The sequence below is a fragment of the Phaenicophaeus curvirostris genome, chromosome 3, assembly GCF_032191515.1.
Source record: "Phaenicophaeus curvirostris isolate KB17595 chromosome 3, BPBGC_Pcur_1.0, whole genome shotgun sequence".
Taxonomy (NCBI): Eukaryota; Metazoa; Chordata; class Aves; order Cuculiformes; family Cuculidae; genus Phaenicophaeus; species Phaenicophaeus curvirostris.
In genome coordinates, this window is record NC_091394.1 from 94,448,167 (window position 1) to 94,470,072 (window position 21,906).

Genomic DNA, 21,906 nt, shown 5'->3' on the forward strand with positions numbered 1-21,906 from the left:
CCAAAACAAACCACTGAAATAAACCTGTAATTAACCCTCTTTATTACAAGTCACTCTCTTTCCTGGGGGTACTTACTTCTGATTCAACATATTAAATCTGGAATCTTTCCATAATGTTGGGATCTTTCATAGCCTGAAAGCACTATGTAAGACAAAGAGTAATTTTAAAGTACACATATGGAGGTTTTAAACATACCTACCACGTTAGACAGAAATCAAAGTACTACAGGATTCATATTTAGAGTCCCTCTCCCTCGAGGAACAGTAACAAGCTTCTTGAGTGCCAGAAAATTAAACAGGTCCAATGATCTTGTTTGAGAACTCTATTATTCTTTAAAAATCCAAAGCTACTGCAGAATTCATTTTTATTCCAGCTATCAACTGAGAAAACAAACTAGAAGTAGGATGCATTTTCGAAAACTGAGGAAATGTGCTTCAAATGCTGCATTGTGGACTCCGACTGTACCAAGCTAATACAGGTAAAGCTCTGCCTTGGGAAGATCCAGGCGTTGAAAGAGTGGGCTGGCATGGAGAGACAAAGTGGTCAAAGAGGAAAGATTATGGATTTAACATCACCCCATTCCCTGCCAAGATTATACACTTCTGTAGGGGAAATCATACATTGTACTCCAACTTAGCAGAATATTGTTTCAGTTATTTTAATTTAGAACAGAAAAAATCCTTGCATTACTCCAAAGAAGGCTTCAATTTTTTGCCGATGATCCCAGGTAGAGAAGTGGCATCAGGAGAAAAAAAAAACCCAGAAAACAGAAGACTCCAAATCAACTTCTGGAGACACCTTTACAACTGCAAAATGAAAATGTCATAAAAAGCCACCTTTATCTACTACAGCATTTACATAACGTCTTCCAGTGATCTTTGCAGATCGCTATTGTTTTAGCTTTTGTTTCCAGTTAATGAAGAAAGAAGCAAATGCATGTCAAGACTGATGAATAAATTCACTAAAGAACTAATTCTAAATGACTGTTTTCTTTGAAGTAAAGACTTACAAAACACCTATTTTAATTATACTTTTGATCATCTGAAATAAATTAGTAGGAACTGGGTATTTTCATTTCCAACTTCAGGAAGTCTGCGCTGTACCATCATGATCTTTTACAGAACATCAGAAAGCAGGCAGAAAGCCAAATCAGTGCAACATCAGAGTGTAACTTCAATAAATCCTTTGGCCATTAGAGCAGACGTAACTGGCAGCCACTCAAGACAATCTTCTTTCATCCCATTAATGCAGTCACCGTGTCACCACAGCCACAAAACACAGCAAGTGCTCCTAAATACAGATAGTGCTGCAGGCTAAATTAATCTATTTATCTACAGATATCAATCAAACCAAGTGTGGCCTGGAGCTGTACCTACACCCAAATGGTCACTCTTACTGGTAGCATGAATAAAAATGTCCTGAAACGTGTGAGGTAGCTTTTTCCCTGAAAATAAAGATGATGGTTAAGTAGGAAATGGAATTAAAATATTCGGTTATCTTCACCATGTGAAACTACAACGTCTAAAGGTTCTACACATCCACATGCCCTTCATTCCATGTTTCCAAGACTCCAAATAACGTATTAGAGGAATTCATCACAAAAATAAATTCTAGGGAAATTTTTCATCAGTTACATGAACATATAAGGCACCAGGTTTTAGGTGAGAATGAACAGAAAAATGTGTCTAATCAGATCAACAAAAGAGGATTGTGCCAATGCCCGTTATCCCAATAACACACTACTTAAAAGTAATAGATGAGTCTGGAGGCCAAGACCATGAACTGGCGCTATGCCATCTGTAACAGTAGAAAAATAAAGGAAGAAAGGCTAAAGAAAGGAATTAATCGGTGGGGAGGGGGAGGTGGAGAACGAAGGAGAAGAATGACAGAACAGAACAAACACTGGGATGACAGAAAGTCTTAGAGGACAAAAGAAAGTGACAGAGAAACCAATTCACATGGTTATGTGCCCACTGTTGGCTCTGGGAAGAATGAGCCAGTTTGTATATGAGTAGGCAGAGTTTCAAATCAAAGAATACTGTAGGTTGGAAATGACCTCAGCAGATCATCCAGTCCAGACCCCTCACTCAAAGCAGTGCTAACCAGGCAGCTGGCCAGAAAGACTCACATCTGACTCCTCCCATAGAATAGTGTCATAGAGTCATTAAGGTTGGAAGAGACCTTTAAGATGATCCTGTCCAACCATCAACCAAACAGTACTGTGCTTACTAAACAGTGTTGTGAAGTGACACACCTACATGTCTTTTCAACGCCTACAGGGAAGGAGACTCCACCACTTCCTTAGGCAGCCTCTTCCAATGCTTGACAACCCTTCTGGAAAAGAATTTTTTTCTAATATCCAACCTAAACTTCCCCCAGCACAACTTGAGTCCATTTGTTCTCATCCCTCCACTTCTTACTCGGGAGAAGAGACAAACACTAACCCCATTACAACTTCTTTTCAGGTAGTTCTAGAGAGCAACAAGGTCTCATCCAGACATGCAGCACAGCACAACTCCCCTGCGTATCATGCTTTAGGCAGTGCCACGTTCAACTACTTAAAAAAGAATTATGAAATAACCTCTGGAATAACAGTGTTTGCAGCCTACTTTGAATTCACACCCCAAAGCATGTCTTCCAGAAATTTGGGCCATGACAGCTATGTTAGTAGAGCTCCAGATATGTGTCTCCCTATTTGTCTGTGCTCAACTGTATGGCACCACTTTTTACCTTATGCTTGTTTATCATCATTTCATTTCATATTCCTAGGCTTCAACCTTCGACTTTACTAAAAGAAGAGAGACAGCAACAGCTTAACACCAGCGTGCTGACCACTGAGTAAAACAAAACAGAAATTTTGATTAAATTTCCATCTCACAGAAATACTGACAAACATTGGTAGAAAAAGCAATGGTGATTAATACTATTTCTCTTTCTCCTTTCAATATTCAGAGAGCGCACTAGAAATAGAAAAAATAAGCTCCAAATTTTCCATGGAACCATTTTGTCCTGTGAATATCAGTATTTTTTATTTCATTCTAATGAAGGGACTAACACCCAGTAAAAGGTTGATAACGTTCACCTTCATTTTCTGCTTTTTTCCATCATCAATCAATGTTGAAACATGAGTTTTCTAAAGTCACAATATAAATCAATTGCCTTGAATATGCATGAATTAAGAGCAGAGCACAAGCTATTTCAACTATGGCTTCCTTCAGGAAGCTTTAATTTTCCTATTTAGCTTGCTGCTCCATTTATGAATTTTCTTATATTCTTACTTTTACTTCCATATATCTTGCACAAAAATGAAAAACCCAATAACAAAGTATTAGCATTTCAGCCAATTTTTAAGAGGCCTGTACTTTTGTCGAATGCTTCCAGAAATGCACCTAGCATCCAAAATTTCAATAAATAAATATTTTTCCAAGTACTGAAGAAATGAAGGAAGAAAAAGTCTGGTTTCTTCTAAGAAAATAAGATCTATTTTCCTAATTTCTAAAACTGAGTTCTCAGATATGACTTTTTTCAAGTGATAGCTTTTGAACCCTGCACTTCCTACAACCTGCTGTCTACTTATTATTTTAGGGGAAAATTAAGATGACTATTTTGGATTTTGAGTGATTTATTACTCTGAAACTAGGATAGCATATTTATACTATGTCTGTATGATATTTTGTATAAGGGCTAACCTATCTAGTCATGTTTATGCTGTACCCTATTAAACTTAATAAACCCTGTCAGATACAAACTTGGCCAGCACTCACAAACCTCCCACTTCCCTGGCTGCATACACAAAATATTAGAAATAGCGCAAATTGTGTCTCTTGAGGTCAAGTCAATACGCAAAGAGGTCAGAAAAATTGCCATGCAGGCTAGATCCAGCGAGTTAGTCACCCCTGATTTGGGAAAACAACCAATGCACTTAGACCTGCTTTGGAAGAAGTGGGAAGAGAAGCAGATTCTTATCTTATGAGAAGTCATATAATAACAAACCAGTTGCCTACGCAGTGTAGCAACCTCCAGTTGATATAATCAATACACTGAGTCTTTCAAATGAAGCTGGGAGAGGGGAGAAACAACTTATACAGAAGAAACTGAGAAAGCCTTCCCAGAGGTAAAGTCTCCATACCAGCAATTAGATAAGGGAGGCTTATCTGTGTTTCCGACAGAAACAGAAATGCTAAACCCAAATGCAAATCACTCTTGCACATCGCCTATAGAAATACAGCATAACTATATATTCAGAAAAAAAAGATATTGCATTGGAGAGGGTACATAGGGAGGAACAGGTGTCTATCCACATATTTGTTGCTGTAAAACCCACCAGGGCATTTCATAGAATCATGGGATAGTTTGTGTTGGAAGGGACCTTAAAGATCATCCATTTTCAACACCCTGCCATAGGCAGGGACATACCCCACTAGACGAGGCTGTTCAAGGTCCCATCCAATCTGGTCTTGAACACCTCCAGGGAGAGGGCATCCACGACTTCTCTGGACAACCTTTTCCAGTGCCTCACCACACTCACAGGAAAACATTTCTTCCTAATATCTCATCTAAATCTGCCCTCTTTCAGCTTAAAACCACCCCCACTCATCCTATCCCTGCACTCCTTGACAAAGAGCCACTCTCCAGCTTTCCTGTAGTCCCCTTCAGGTACTGGAAAGCTGCTATAAGGTCTCTCTGGAAACTTCTCTTCTGTAGGCTGAACAAACCCAACTCTCTCAGCCTATCCTCATATGGGAGGTGCTCCAGCCCTCTGATCATCTTCATGGCCTCCTCTGGACTCGCTCTAAAAGATCCACAACCTTCCTATACTGAGGACTCTAGAACTGAATGCAATACTCTAGGTGAGATCTGTCTTCAGTTCTGGAGTTTTATCATCAATTACAGGAACAGAACACTCGAATAGGTCTTCCTGTTGGAAAGCACGGCAACTGCAGGCACGTCTTTAGCACTTCTACTGAGGACACCTTAGAACCAACGAGGTTCTTTGTCCCCAGTTCCCTGTGAGAGAGATTCTGAACAATCCGATGGTGTCTGAGATCTGGAAATCTCTTCGTTTATAGCTGTATTCACAGACAGCTCAAAGCTCAATTTTTCTTGGTGTCCTCACCTGCCTCCACCTTTAAGAGAGAGCCCTGCTCTGCCCTTGACTTCATAGAATACATTAATAATCACTTTTAAATTTTACTGCACTTATCAAACCAAAGTCAACGTCTACATAATTTTTGTCACTGATCTGCATCTTCTATCATTTGATCTCCTGTCTTCTACATGTGTGACCAGAAATGAATGTCATCATTTTCACTTCTTCCTTAATTCTATTTGCCTGTCTTGTTCTCAGACCACATTTGTATTTTTGCAGTACACTTGCACTGAGGACTTGCAGCCACCCTGAGATCACCCATTGCTCCTTTGTACCTTACCTAAGAGTCAGAATCATAGAACAACCAAGGTTGGAAGGGACTTTAAAAAAGCATCTGGACTACCTTTTCACAGGAAGCACTCCCCTTTCAGGGGAAGAATTCCTCAAGTGCTCTAACTATAAAGCAACCCAAAACTGACATTTCTCTTTATTATTACTTCTATTGCTATTTCTTTTCTTTTATTATTCTGTTTATTTTGCTAGCCTAAATTTTTTGCAGATTCTCCCAGTAACATCTCCAATATTTGTAAAGTGCTTTGAAGTAAATATGAACGCTAGGACTGGATCATACCATGGATCTGACCAGTGCTAGATACGTCATCCTTCCCTACCCAAACACACATTTCCTTTCCAATCTCTTTTTTGAAAGGAATAGTTATGCACTCAAAATCATGTAGTATATTTAAAGATTGATTTGGCAATTAAAAAAAAGGCAAGCCTTAAAAAAAATTAAATGTGTATATAGCTAATGTCAAATAAAAGAAAAAATAAAAACTATTACCCTGAAAGTAGGTATTTTCATGTTTTAGTTAATACAACCTTTGATATTTTTTAATTTGACCTGAAGTTATTTCAGAAACTTCCAGCTTGCCATGGGTTTAACATGAAGACCCAGGGAAATTGCTGTGAAATTTTATTTTCTCCTGATGACAGCATGCAAAGCCTTAGTCATAGCAGCTTTGTCTTTAAAACAAACTGTAACAGCAATGTAAGGAAAAAAATCATTAATCTCTCATACAGACAACATCCCTGTCATAAACAAACGCACAAATTAAACACTGACTTGGCAGCTATGAGAAATAACAATCATGATTTACTTACGCACAGGCAATAAATTTAGTAAGGGAACTCATGGTTTAAAAAGGGGCAGAGTTTTTAATTCTCACACCCTTTGGAACACAAATTCTTTCAAAACATTTTTAGTCTGCATGTGCATTGTTAACAAACACTGCTGGAATCGCAGCACACCACATCACAGGCTTCACAGCTCAATTAATCAATGTATTTAAATAAAATAATTAAGCAGTAGTCAATGGCCCTCATTAATAGTAGGCACACATGCTTTACTTTCCAAGGATGAAAGAAACACCATACTGAGAGGTATAAAACCAAAAAGGATAATTTGTTTCTTTAGTTATTCTTGAGTCATTCGAATTTAATAAAATAAGTATCTAAAAATAGGTGAAAACACACAACAGTTCACTTACCAAAACTGAGAAAAATACAGATACTTCTGCTGACTTAAAAACAACCAACACTTACTCCAGTGGATCTGTGCAAGAGATGCACTCGACCCCTGAATAAAACCAGCAGTAGTCTGGTGCAGCCTCCAAAGGAGGTAAAGCCCTAGCCATAAATGGGCTAAATTTAGTCTAAATTTAGTCTAAATCTGCTCTCTGAAAACCCACAACGGAGCAGAGACCCAGTGAGCATCGACACACATGAGCTCGCAACACCAATCATGCAACTAACAACAGAGCTTTTCCAATACTCATTTATCAAGGAACAAAGAAAGTTGTTGGTATGAGGAGTCACATGCACACCTTTCCCATCGCATGTAATTTGACTACAAGCCAACCAGTTCATTCCATAAATATGGCAGCTTAAGCAAACCTTCTTTGAGGTCTCCCAGCTAACCAGACTGGCTGCATGGGGATGATCACCCGTTGAGCTGGGATGCTTCTCAAGCTTGCTCCTTGAGGCAGAGAGGCCTTTTACCAATGGTAGATCTCTGGTAAATGACCGATATTGTGCAAAACCTTGTAGTATTGTAACTTCGATTTTGCCTTTAAATTTGTACCTTCATAACTTTGATATTCTGCCCTGGTAACTTTTATTTTGTGTCTTGATAGTTTGGAATCATTGTTCAAATGATCGTGCCATTCTGTAACAGTGAATCATGCTACTGAACCTTGTTAAGTTGCACTTTTATATCATATTAAAGCCACTTTCACCAATACCTTTGATGTGGTTCTTTAAGTGATCTAAATCACACATTTAAAATAATATGTATAAGTAAACTCACTCATTTAACCCTATAACCTTGTCTACAGGAAAGCTGGGGAGAGGCTCTTTATCCAGGAGTGCAGGGATAGGATGAGGGGGAACAGTTTTAAGCTGAAGGAGGGCAGATTTAGATGAGATATTAGGAAGAATTTTTTTCCTGTGAGGGAGGTGAGGCACTGGCACAGGTTGCCCAAAGAAGTCGTCGATGCCCCATCCCTGGAGGTGTTCAAGACTGGGTTGGATGGGGCTTTGAGCAACATGATCCAGTGGAAGGGGGCATGGAACCGGATGATCTTAAGATCCCTTCCAACCCAAACCATTCTTTGATTCCATGAAAGCTGCTAAAAGGCAGGAACTGCCAAAGCAGCAAAAGCTTGGTACTTCTTAACTTCTGAGTGTTGACTTAGCTGTTGTAGTATTTCCTTTGCATATTTTTTCTTACGCAACTCACAATTAAAATGAATTTAGGCCACAATTCCACCTGGTTATTTCACATCAGCATGCTCATGCGTGACCAGTACCTGTCAGAACTTGTAAATTTTGGACAAAAGCCTCTGCCATTTGAATTACCAATAAAATTACTTCATTATTCATGATGGCCTGTACCAGCAACAAACCTATCCAGAAGCTTCAGGGCTACTTACAATTCTCAAGGAAATACAGCTCTCAACAAATTTTAGATTTCATTCCAGTATCTAGCAGAGAAGATATGCTCTCTGGTGTGGAAGATGCCTGAGCAACTAAGAGATCCTTCATAACTCCTCCACGACTAACAGCATTTGACTCTTTTTCCAGCTTGTGCTTACCCAGGTCCTCTTTAATCTTCATTTCTTTACTCCTCACTCTAGACCTATTCCTGGGCAGGCCCAGGCTTTAATCCCTATGATGCTCACACCAAGGCCAAAGCAATCTGAAAACTCCAACATCTAGAAGTGTTACATCCACAGCCACCATCTGTGGAGTCTCATGTACATAGAAGACTTTACCAACTCAGTTGTGTTGTACCACAACGACAGATGAGAGGATTGATCTACTCAGACCATCAGCATGATAAATCTTCAACTGGCTATGATGTTTGCCATTCCCGAATGCCAGACACGCTGTGCACAGAATAGAAATGTAAAAGCAATGCAGGGTACGTTATATGAAATGAGATATCCTGGGGCACATAATGAGATAACATTTATTACCATAAATTATGAAGCGATTTACGCATAAATGAAGGTTGTCTCAAAATTTAATTTTAATGGTTTGATAATCAAGTAAGAAACACAATAATTACCATACCTAAGTTTTCCAGTAAATTAAAATCACTGCTAGTGGCAACAGTTTTTTGTTAACATATATAATACAATCCTCCTCCAAGAGCTGTCTGCTGTATTCCTCTATTTCAGAACAACCTGTTGAATGCCATATAACTGCAATAAACAAGTTCAGACACTGTGATTGGTTTTTCATCAGTTCTCTTTTTCATTCCTGCAGTTTTCTTTCTACAAAAACTGATGAAATGGCTGGAGAACCACATAAGGAAAAGACTATTTAAAACTGGGAAAGGAGATCAGGTTTTAACAACAGAATTATGTTCGAAGGACATGAAAATTATATTAAATCATTCTACAAAAGCAAGTTAAAAGAGCTGTAGACCACAGAACCAACTATTTTGTATTTTGATCTTTTCAGCACTACCAGATTCATAGTCAAAACAAATTCACCTGAGATATTGCTAGAACTCAGTGACACACCTTGAAGAAAGTAAAACTCGTATATTCTTTGATATGGGAACGACATTTAAAAAGAAAACCAGGCCACAAACATCACCAACTGCGTACAAGTAAATAATAGGGTGAAAACCAAGGCCCTTTTGATACTGCAAGCACTTACCGCTGACATTCCCCCGCATGCAGAATTAAATCTTCATTATTCCTAGCACTGATTGTCAACTCATGTTCTGTAGAATTGAAGACATCAAGAAGCAGATGGCATTGCCGAGTACTGTTTAGATGGGAGGAAAAAAGAATAGCTCAATTTAAATAAATATCATAGAATTATTATACATATAATTATTATTTATATTTAAACATAAATATATATGCATAAACAGACATAAATTCACATGCATATGTTTTATACCCTACTCCAATTATAAGAGTATCTTACTATAAAACTAAAAATAACTTTTTTTTTAATAACTACAATTATTTGTTTTACTAAAATCAGACAGAAGCGTAATATCCTAAAGAGAAGAAGCTCCATGACAATTACAACCTGCACAATCTTAAGCCCCATCGCATTTGATAACCTGCAGCTTTCAGATTCACTGCTGTTGAAAAAGCCACAGATGTTTTTACAGTGTTTCGACCATTCACATGAAACAGTATTCTAATCATCTTGACATTCTCTTTTTAAGGAACAATTAGCAAACCTCCGTGGCAGGGGTGGGGTGGAACTGGATGATCTTTAAGATCCGTTCCAACCCAAACCATTTTATGATTCTATAAATATATAAGCAAAATTAAATCCTTGTCCCTTGCCAGGGAGCAATTCCATTTACTAGGATACCTGGTTTGTCTACAGACCAATGCAAGCTGGTGATTAAAGTACCTCTCCATTATACCAACTACTCTAAAACAGGCATCTCTGTACCTTCTACAAGAATGGCAAACAGGCATCTCTCACAGAAAACCCTTATATTTGTCAACTACTGTCTTTCAAGTTCAAATTCCTCCAGAGGCATTCAGTATAAATAAACTAACCGCATTTCTGGTAACCCTAGGAAACAATACTGACAAACTACAGAGAAGAAACTTTATTGTCAGTTTTTATTCTTATCTATAAATTTTGCCCCACATGAAACTAAGTACAAATAGCAGCACTGAGTGATTATAATAGCACAGAATCATTTAGGTTGGCAAAGACCCTTGAGATCATCATGTAAATCTAACACTGCCAGGTGCTCCACTAAACCACAACCCTAAATGCCACCACCTCTAAATGTCTTTTAAATACCTCCAGCAACAGTGACTCCATCATTGCCCTGGGCAAACTGTTCCAGTGCTTGATAAACAGTTCAGTGAAGAAGTTCTTCTCAATATCCAGTCTAAACCTCCCATGGCACATCTTGAGGTCATTTCCGCTCATCCCATCACCTGTCACTTGGGAGAAGAGACCAACACCCACCTCGCTACAACCTCCTTTCAGGTAGTTGTAGACAGTGATAAGGTCTCCCCTCAGCCTCCTCTTCTCCAGGCTAAACAACTCCAGTTCCCTCAGACACCTCTATTAACACTTGTTCTCCAGCCCCCTCATCACTTTCATTGCTCTTCTCTGGACATGCTCCAGCACCCCAATGTCTTTGTTATAGTGAGGGGCACAAAACCAAACACAGGATTCAAGGTGTGGCCCCACCAGCGCTGAATAAAGGGGGACAATCACTTCCCTACTCCTGCTAGCCATGCTGTTTCTGATAAAAGCCAGGATACTGTTGGCTCATATTCAGACACTGTTGACCAACACCCCCACATCCTTTTCCACCAGGCATCTTTCCAGCCACTCTGCCCAAAGCTGTATTGTTGCATGGGGTTGTTGTGGCCGAAGTGCAGAAGGCAGCACTGAACATTGCTGAACCCCACACAGCTGGCCTCGACCCATCAATCCAGCCAGTCCAGATCCCTCTGTAGAGCCTTCCTGCCCTCAAGCCAGGTCAACACTCCCACACAACTTGGTGCCACCTGCAAACTTCCTGAGGGTGCACCTGATCCCCTCATCCAGATCACTGATAAAGCTATTAACACTGGACCCAATACTGAGACCTGGGTAATACCACTTAAGACCAGCCACAAACTGGATTTAACTTCATTCACCACAGCCCTCAGTGCCCAGCCATTCAACCATTTTTTTACCCCATAAGTCTGCCCAAGCCAAGAACAGCCAGTTTCTCCAGAAGAACTCTGTGGGAAATGTTGTCAAATGCTTTACTAAAGCCTACGTAGACAACATCCACAGGCCTTCCCTCATCCTCTAAGTGTGTCATAGAAGGAGATTATGTTGCCTAAGCAGGGCTTATGCTGGCTGCCCCTCATCCCCTGGTTATCCTCTATGTGCTGCATGATGACACCCAAGATGATCTACTCCATAACCTTCCCCAGCACTGCAGTCAGGCTGACAGGCCTGTAGTTCCCCAGATCCTCCTTTCAGTCCTTCTTGTAGATGGGCGTCACATTTGCTAATCTAATGCACATGGAAAAATCTCAGAAGCAGGTATCAAAATGCCAAATAAAATCATACAGCTGCAATAAAGCTTCCTCAGTGTACTGTGAAATTCAAGACTTCCTAAGAAGCCACTTACGAACAGAGAAACATCTTGGCCTTAAGCATGACCACCATTTAGCTTCAGCTATCAAAGATTTTGAAATTTAAATGCACATATAAAAAAATTAGGTGACCTGTCATTGTGAATTATAGTACAAAGTACTATATCCATCCAGCAAAGATTATGGATCATCTCCTCCCACATAATTGCTATCAGAATCAATAAGAAGGGAAAAGGTAACTTGTATTTGATGTCAGAATCAGAACCCACTGGCAGCATTAATTGGAGAGAGAGTAAATATGAAATCAGAAGGTCTCTTAAGGGGAAGAGAGAAGAATATGTTGGTAAGGTGAAAGTCATCTGAGGCATCCTTCAAATAATATACATATTCAAACTAAGTAAGACACAGTCCTGTGTCCCAGGCAACCAAGTATATTTATCTTATTGCAACATAACTTGCAATGAAACTCAAAGTTTTCAGCCATTCCAAAGGAAATGAAACTTGAGAGGAACAAGAGTTTAAGAACTGTTCTTCTACTCTGGAAGCTGGTTGTCTGGTTCACAACACAACTCTCTTCCAAAATCAAGACATCATTTTCAGAGCATATACAGAAGGAACTGTGTTGTAACCCTGCAAAACCTTGAGACGGGAACACTGAAAGGACAAGCACAGGAGGTTAATGTTCCAGTCACAAAAGCGATAGCAATGTCACATGCAATCATGCACTAAATGACAAGGAAGCACTGCTTTGGGACTGTAGCATGTCTCTTAGCAAGAGTAAAAAGAAAAAGTGGGGGTGAAGGCTTTTTTAATATTTTAAGATTTTTCACACTCTTTGGGTAAAACCCCAATGAATACTGAATATAGAGAAGAATGCATGAAGGTAGCTGAGCGCCTGAAGCAAACATGTCAAAACTCAAGAATTCAGAACAACTAAGGACCTGTAGCTCTCATTAGAAACTCTCTTCCTTAACAGCTCACAAGAAAGAAATAACTGCAAGGGCAATATTCGAGTCAGTAGCTATCCTGTTACAGCAAGGAATGAAATAGAACAGGGAAATAAAGCCTGACTTCAATCTCATCATTGGGAGAGTGGGACAAGACCTGTAAAGATACAGCAAGTTCTGCCTCTCCAGTAGGTAAGAAGCTATGAACAGCAGGAGAGACTTCCAGTGTAAACTATATTTACAACATTCAACACGGAAGGAATTTCTTCTTCATCCTATAGCAAAGCCAAGCAATTCTGTGAAATAACACTCAAGCATTGTGGAATATCTTTTGGCAGAAGAACCACATTTTGTAAATAAAATAATTCATGCCATAAATACACATAAAGGCAGCAGCCCTTCAGGACTAAACACCGTCACTAATACTGAAAATTCCAGAATACAGACTCTTGGACTGTGCAGTGAAAATTCTTTGCATTTATTTAATTCTCTTCAAACACTACAATAGACGTGTAGGGGAAATAATTTTTCCCCATAATTTTTAAGTTAATTCTCCAGAGAAATTTTCAAGTTAAAAAAATAGAATCATAGAATCATAGAATTGTTTGTGATGAAGGGACTTCAAAGACCATCCAGTTCCAACCTGGCAGGGACACCTTCCACTGGATCAGGTTGCTCAAAACCCCATCCAACCTGGTGTTGAACACCTCCAGCGATGGGCCATCCATGACTTCTCTGGGCAATCTGTGCCAGTGTCTCACCACTCTCCCAGTAAAAAAATTCTTCCTAATGTCTAATCTAACTCTCTCCTCTTTCAGCTTAAAACTGCTACACCCTGTCCTATCACCTCAGTCCCTGATTAAAGCTACAGAATTTAGAACTTTGGAAACACAGAAGAATAGGATGCAAGTATAAAAAGATTGAAGGAAATACTGCAAATGTATTAAAAGATCACATTAGACATTCAAAGTAAATATAGGAGAGTATCAAAGGAGTTATTAGGGCAATGAATAACAAACACACTTAAAGGGTACAAAAGCATTTGAATTAAAACAGTAAGCTTCAAATCCTGGAAGCTGTATCCAAGTATGGAAACCAAGGCAAGTCATAAACTCTGCAAAATTAGAGGTAACACTATAATAAAGATTGAAAGGAAAAAATAAACCCTCAAGCTGCTAAAAAGCAATTTGCTAAAGGTCTGAAAATAAGAATTATTTTTTTAACAAGACTGCATAGAACTGATGATGCTGACTTATGGTGTGGGTGGAAACGCAAGTTCCAGGGAAACAAAAGAATTAGCAAGAAAGCCAAATTAACTACTTCTATCAAATTTCACTACAGGTGAACTTACAGCAGGCCATCCTATGTGAGACAGGAATTATAGAAACCTATCTTAAAAGTGTCAGTAAATGAGATCTGAGAAGCAAATCGTATTCATGCCAGTGTGATAGAAGAACTCCATCATGTATTTGCTGAACTATTACACATAAGTCCAGTCAGCAATTTGTTGCTTAAACTATGTTCTTTACCAGAGAATTTCAAACATCATATTGTTTTAAGGATTTTAATGCAATTGAGTAAATCTGAGACCATGAACCTTGGCCTCCACATTAGGTAAATTAATTTTGTTTTTAAAAAGTCTGTAAGCTTATAAAAAAACATAAAGTGCTCAAAATAATAAATGGATCTAAAGATGATTAAATTATATACCATAATGGCCTACTGAAATTTTTGGCTGAGAAATACCAGTCATAAGACACTGCTTCCTGGAACTAGGAAAGATTATCCCACATTTATCCAATTTCTTTTCACTTTTCCAAACTACCTACCACCATGTAACAGTTCACACCGAATGTTTAGTCAATTGGAGAGGGAAGTACAGAGTAAAGAAACGGTGTTACTGATCACTAAAGCTAATAGCATGGAACAAACAGCAAGGGATAATCCTCTACTTTGAGTCAAGTTGAGTTAATCATAGAATCACAGAATGTTTTCAGTTGGAAAGGACCATAACAGGCCATCCAGTCCAACCCCCCTGCAGGTGCAGGTATGTCTTTCAGTACATCAGGTTACTCAGAGCTCCATCCAATCTGACCTTCAATGTTTCTAGGAATGGGGCCCCCACTACTTCCCTGGACAAAGCAGATGTTATCATTCAGCCCTGGAGAAGTCAGAGAAACAGATCTTTCCAAGATTTCACACAACTTAAAGGATCATCAGTAGCTTCCCAGTCTTTTTACATGGTTTGGGCTATTTTTCTCTTCCTTAAGTTTGAGTCAAAAATATCTAGAACAAGTCAGTTTGTGTTTGGGTGGGTTTTTTCCCTCTGGCACATCTATTGAGATAGCATCATATCATCACACATTAATACAAAAAAATTAAACTGTGATTTAGTTTTATTCCATATATTTTAGGAATAAGCATTTAAGAAAATAATATGAACTAGTACAGTTTCCCATTTCTGCGAAACCCAAATAACCCACCCTTCATAGATTATCAAAGAATCGTAGAATGGTTTGGGTTGGAAGGGACCTTAAAGATCATCTAGTTCCAACCTCCCTGCCATGGGCAGGGACACCTCCCATTGGATCAGGTTGCTCAAAGCCCCATCCAGCCTGGCCTTGAACATCTCCAGGGATGGGGCATCCATGACTTCTCTGGGCAACCTGTGCCAGTGCCTCACCACTCTTACAGAAAAGCATTTCTTCCTAATACCTAATCTAAATCTCTCTACTCTGGAAGATGCAGGATGGAACTGCACTATTGCACCACAAAAATCTCAGCTTCCATATACCCACATTCTTGTCTCCTCATCATACACCCCTCAAACCACCGACAGTTCCTTCACTCGTCCATCAGCCACAGCAGGCTTGGTTTTGGTTGGCCCTGAGCTCATCCAAGCCAACTGGCACAGGGAACAGAGCAAGTATTATAACTGCTGAGCTCAGGCTTCTGCCTTTCCTCACTGGGACATAAATTAGGATCTCACTTCTCTGTCCAGTTACCAATCTGCAGAAATATGTTTAACTTTCCACTATACACCTGGCTGAAGTTAGTCAAAATTTATCTTGAGGAGAACAAAAACAGTTAAAAGTCATCACATAAATTTAATTTCCATGGTAAATAAAATATAAAGTTCTCCAGAAAAGCAAGAAAAAACCAGCAGACACAGTAAACACAACCTCTGTCTTTTCTGAACGGAATGATATACAAATTATTGTATTATGTTACAAGTCCAAAGGAAATTAAGATGAATTAAAGCTATACGGGACTGTATGCAGTCACTACAATAAAGAACAAAAGTTCTTGAAAGGGTTTTGCTCTTCTTTCCATCTGTCGTTTCATCTGCTAATGGAAAGGAAATAAGCCTGAGTCAAACAAACAGTTTCAGAGTGTAAGTGGAAGAATACTAAAAAATCACAATGTGCAAATATTTTCCATTTCAATTATTTTCCTTATTTGTCCATGAGGTCTCCTTTAGAACAATCTGCCATAAACTTAATGTTGAAGATTTTCTTTAACAAGTAACACAAAAATCTGTACATCCGAAGGCTGTACATGCAAATACTCAAATTACAAACAACATTATTATCAGTTGGGTGATTTATAATCTTAAAGTCCCAAAACAACATGCAAAATTAAGTCAATACTCATTTCAAACAATAAAAATTAAGAATTCTTAATCTTTTCCTGAAAATTGAGTTAATTCAACAGTGTCTTAAAGATTTATTGTACAAATTAATTTCTGCTATCCTCTATGGTAGAATTCAGGTTGTAACACAAACAGAAGTTAGTGACATGATGAATCCTGTTGCATTTGAAAAATCTTACAATGACAGTTATGATCCCAAAAGCAGTCACAAAATTGAGGCCATGGGAACATAAGGTGAGGACAATTATGCTGTAATCTAGAAATTTCTTTCAAGGGTATTGCGATTACTTTTCCAATCTACTCTGAAATTACAGCAGAGGATATTGTTCAATAACATTTAACACTATTAAAAGCCAGACGCAGCTGCCGTGTTCTAATGACTGCTCACTTCAGTGAATAACATTACTGTAGCTCTGTGTCTAGCTTAGTTTTAAAGTCAGTTTAAACAAGAAATGTTGGGGGGGGTGGCAGGTTATCTATGTCCTGACTCAGCTCTGTTTCCCCATCAACTGAAATCATGGAGTGTTTTCAAATCCATGCTTTTGTTGGCCTCTTTTCTGCTTTCTTTAAGCAGGCACATACAGCATCTGCAGTCTGAACGAGACATCAGAAAGTGAAAAGAGGCACTGGTAATGGCAACAGGCAAGGGTGTGCCAGATGACAACCCTGGTCTCCAAAACCCACTGACAAACACAGAGAGCAACACAGCAAAACAATGAGCCAGACCATCTTTGTTGATGCCACTGGGTATTCAACAGGCTTTCTTAATTTAATTTAATCTTTATTGAATTCTCCAAAAATGAAGTTTTCAAAACTAACTTGAGATGATTAAGTCTTCTTCTATCTTACTGTAACAAAATCTTTTCACATGTTCCAAGAACTGTCCTCTTCTGACTTCTCCCAGTTGTAAACCTTTTAAATTATGTTAAATATTCCCAGCACATCTATAAATGTTTTCAGATTTATGTTCTCACATCGTCATGTGCCAAACCGTACATATTTAACATTTTGATCTCAAAAATCAATTCTCTCAAGCTGTAAACTACTTTTTGCTGCTCTTCCATGAACCCAATAAATGTTATATCTTTAACAGTTTAAGGTTAGCAAGATGATTTAACTATTGGATGTAACCTCCCACTTGTTATGGGTTCTCACTCATTAGAATCTATATTGAGCTCAGTGGTGTGTATATAGATAAAGAATATATTCTAGAAAGACACCCAGTCCTGAGAATATTAAAAACTGGTTATTAAATAGATTCCTTGACAGATTTTTCCAATGGTTAGTAAGTCTAATTGATCAAAACAAGAGCTTTGTTTGTTGTTGAATTTATCTGGTTTCCATTTTGAGTATTTTTCATTAACGTAACAGTGAATTTGACACTAATTATTTTCTCCACGTAGAAACATATATTATTTTTAAACAGGCCATATTTTAGCCTTCCTCCAAACTAAACAGATCACTCTTCAAGCCCTCAACCAGAAGTCTTTTTCCACCCTTCAGAGCCCTGTGACACTGGAACACTGAAATATTGAGAAACAAGAGACTAGAAACAGCTGCCTGTCAGCAGGTAGCTGATTCTTAATCTGAAAGTAACAAATGGGAACATTTACTTTAAAAACTCAGCTACAAAAAAAAAACAAGCAATGTTTCCAAAAATGCCACAAAACTTTCTACTGCCTAACAAAAATGTTTACCTAAACATGCTCAAGAAACATGCTGTTTATTCTTTCCCTTGTATGATCCAGTGGAAGGTGCCCTTGTCCATGGCCCAAACCGTTCAACAATTTTATGATTCCAAATAAACACTCAAGCAAGTAGATCCCTGAAGCCCTTTAAAACTTCAGTGATCTGCAGGTCAGTGAGCAGTAGGTCAGACTGGCAGAACTTTCAACATTAACTCATTCTCTTTTATATCCTATATCTGGACTGCTTTAAACACCTACATTCTTGATTGTCCATCATGGGACAACCATCTCCAGGCAATCACAAACAAGCAGAATCAAGGATTACAGGTAACACAATCAGAGGCAAACTATATCCCAGCACGAGGCTGTTCTGCCAGTCTTTTTGGAGGCAAGCAGCTGAGTGAAAACCGTTGCAGCAGATTACATCCATTTACTGATAGAACATCATCTCTTCTGACAGGAAAGCTGCTACATGAATCAGAATTAGGCAACAGATTAGGCACTGCAACAAGTTAAGGGCCACTTCATGGTAACCACTATGCCTCTACAGGTCAGCACAGATAAAGGTTAAAAGGACCTCGTCAGGACTAAACACACCTTGAGACAAACAGAAGATGCAGGTAATAAAACTTCTCCCTATAAAGCAGAAACTTGTGCATGAGTGGAAGATATCATTTTGGCTGGATATTTAGAAAAACAAAACACAAACTAAAATCCCCAGCTGTTTCAGTGATATTTCCCATGCATATCTGCTCAAGCCGCTAAATAAAAGAAATACCAATTAAGTTTAGAAGACTTTTTCATAAGCTATAATATTTATGTTTAGAACTGGGAGAGGGAAGTGATTTCATTAACATTTTTCCTGCGTTTTTTTTCAGTAAAGGCCTAAGGGAAGAATCAATGCTCAAAGTTTTTTATTTTGCTTTGACTTTGTAGCCCAGCAGCCAGTAAGCTATTGTTTCTTACTTTTGTTGAGGTACAATGTAAAATGAAACCAACAAAAACATAAAAGAAGGGGAAAAAATGAATCCAGAAAATGAAAGCAATGATAACTTTCATTCTGAAATGACAGCTGAAAAGGTAAATTATAAAATATGGTTTCTCATAATGACTGAACAAAAATAGCTCAGCGCTTCAGATGGAATTTAAGCAACAAAATCTCAAGTGTAAATCAAAAGAAAATTTGATTCAAGATTTTAACAGAGCAAGTGTAAGTACAAAATTTGACTTATCATTTGCTGTCATTGAGTCTCAGACATTGGCAGAAATGATCAACAGTCAAAAAACCAAACTTTGTTTCACTTAGTGATAAACATTTATCCTTAACAGATAGGAAGATGACATATTTCTGCTATTTTTCACTCTAAAACATAATCTCGAATGACACATGACTTCTCCTGCTGATGGAGAATCAACACAGGGAAACAGAAGAGTAAAGAAACGGTGTTACTGATCACTAAAGCTAATAGTATGGAACAAACAGCAAGGGATAATTAGCACTTAAAATCAAAATGCATTCGTGACTCAGCAGACAATATATAGCTAAAGTAACTAAAAAACAGGTGTGAATGGTCTTTCATAGGTCTTGTACTAAAACATTTCGGAAATAGGTTTAAATATTGCAGTATTTTCCCCCAAGTCAGTGAAACTTTTTGGCACTCTAATTAAAAGCAGTCACATCTTTAACTACACCTCCAATCAGCAAATCACTTAAAATAAAGTTTCCACTGACTTAAAAGCTCATCAGTATGATGAACAGGCAAAGAATGAATTAAATGCATACAACGTGAGCCGAAGCCTTTGGCTGAATTGGAGGCGCTATATATAGCGGCTGCTGCTACAAGACTTCTGAAACCACACACAGCTGAACTAACGCAGAAACTCTGCCTTTGAATTAGCACCTCAATCTATTTTTAAAGATTTCAGGATTAAATACTTTCCTCATACAGCAAATTCCTGAGAACAGATTGACAAGGCAGGGGCAAGATAACCTTGGCTAACACAAAACGCAGCTGAGGAAACCCAGCACAAAAAGCCAGCTTACCAACAAGAGAGTTTCAAATAAAAGTATCGTGTTGTATTGGAAGCTTTTATGGACTGTTAGCAGCTTCAAGCTGCTCTGCAACTACAGGAAAGTAATTACAGTGAACCAAAGAGCAGTCCTGCTGTCCATTTATAAGTCTACATAGACAAGAGTACACAGGACATTTTTGACAGTGAATGAAGAGGACTATGCATGCAAATAATAAATGCAAACTGAGGATTTTTATCTGTATAATCAATCTTCCTGAAAACTATTTAAAGCAGATGCTGTGGTACTTCCAGACTGATAAATAGAGAACACTTATTAAACCCTGAAAACATTACAAAAGCCTAAGAATGTGTCATTACTGGGATGAAACTCTGATCATAATTAATAAATTACAAGAATTTTGCAAACAGCTGTTCCACATACTATGTTCTGACTTTGCAAGTAGCACTAGTCATAATCTCCTAAATAAGGGATTTTGAAAACTTGTGCACATAATACTTTTACCTGCCAGTTGCTGATGATATTGAAAGTTTCCAGTGTGGTCTTTAAGTTATAGCCAAGATAACAGAGGCCATGAATCAAACACATAGGAGTCAAAGCAAGGCTTACCTTGTTGCTGGAAGGGTACTAACACGTGTAAAGAAAACAGACGGCTCTACTTCTACATGTAGGCCTAGTGAAAGGTTCCGGTAATATCCTTCAACATGTCCTGGTCCACCAGAGTACTTAAAATTCAAGATGGCTTCCAGTGTCTAGAGAAATAAAAGTAAATTACTTATTTGCTAGGTTTCATTACTGTGCATTTCACAAGTTCAGTTAAATTAGACCACAGAAGTGGTTTACCATCAAAGTTTCTATGACCTCAACAATTTGCTTTCCTAAGCCATCCATTCTATTCTCTCAGGAAAAAAGGCAATCTAACAAATGACTGCATCTTAGGTAAATTATTGCTTTTTATTCCCTAACCCTTTGAAAAACTAAAAAGCATGGAACCAAGTCAGCTGGACTTCCCTTTACCTAATTCCTCTCTATACCATGTTTAACATAGGAAAAATGAATTGCTTACTTTTGCTTAGAAGAGTTTAGAGTTTACTAAATGATACACTCCTTCACACTCTGGAAGAATATTCACCACTTCACTACCTTCATAATCAAATGGAAAACCTTTAAAGTTTTTGAGTGTGGACAGATAAAGATTATACAAAACTAAAAGCATCTGGATTCTCAACAAGTCACTGTAAACATAAGCTTACCTCCACTACCTAACAGATTCACAGAATCATAGAATGTCCTGAGTTAGAAGCGACCCACAAGTATTATCAAGTCTAACTCCTGTCCCTGCACATGACAACCCCAAAGTTCACACCGTGTTTTGGGCATTGTCCAAATGCTTCTTGAATATTGTCAGGCTTAGTGCCATGACTGCTTCTCTGAGGAGCCGTTCCAGTGCTCCAATACCTACTGAGTAAAGAACCTTTTCCTAATATCCAACCTAACCCTCCCCTAGCACATATTCCTGCCATTCCCTTGGGTCCTAACCCAAGGAGTAACACAACACTGTTGACTCGATCTAGTGCACGAACCCAGTCTTTCTTTGACGTTCATTTTATAGAACATGATCAGTTAGCAAACATTAAAAAACAGAATGATTCTCTAGCATTACTCTTACGCACTTATTGCCCTCAGCAGTGCGGAGCCTTTACTTCTGTGATGAAATTTTGGATTTTGTGTCTTTTTCCTAAATGAATAGCATGTGGGAAGCTTCCCAGCATATTGGACCCCATATTATTATTTGTGTTCAAGCTCAGAACAAACCTTTGATTCACCCAAAGAGCCTATCC

At 38.4% G+C, this 21,906-nt stretch overlaps 1 protein-coding gene across 3 annotated transcripts in view; it reads right to left on the minus strand.

The window, feature by feature from the left end:
* The window catches only part of TRAPPC9 (trafficking protein particle complex subunit 9), a 540,656-nt gene that overhangs the window by 330,553 nt on the left and 188,197 nt on the right, over positions 1 to 21,906 (minus strand). For all 3 annotated transcript variants that reach the window (XM_069854713.1, XM_069854711.1, XM_069854712.1), the window contains 2 exons: positions 20,675 to 20,817; positions 9,318 to 9,428 (listed from right to left, as the gene is read on the minus strand). In XM_069854713.1, coding sequence (XP_069710814.1) covers positions 9,318 to 9,428; positions 20,675 to 20,817 — 254 coding nt within the window. The remainder of the gene's footprint in view (positions 1 to 9,317; positions 9,429 to 20,674; positions 20,818 to 21,906) is intronic.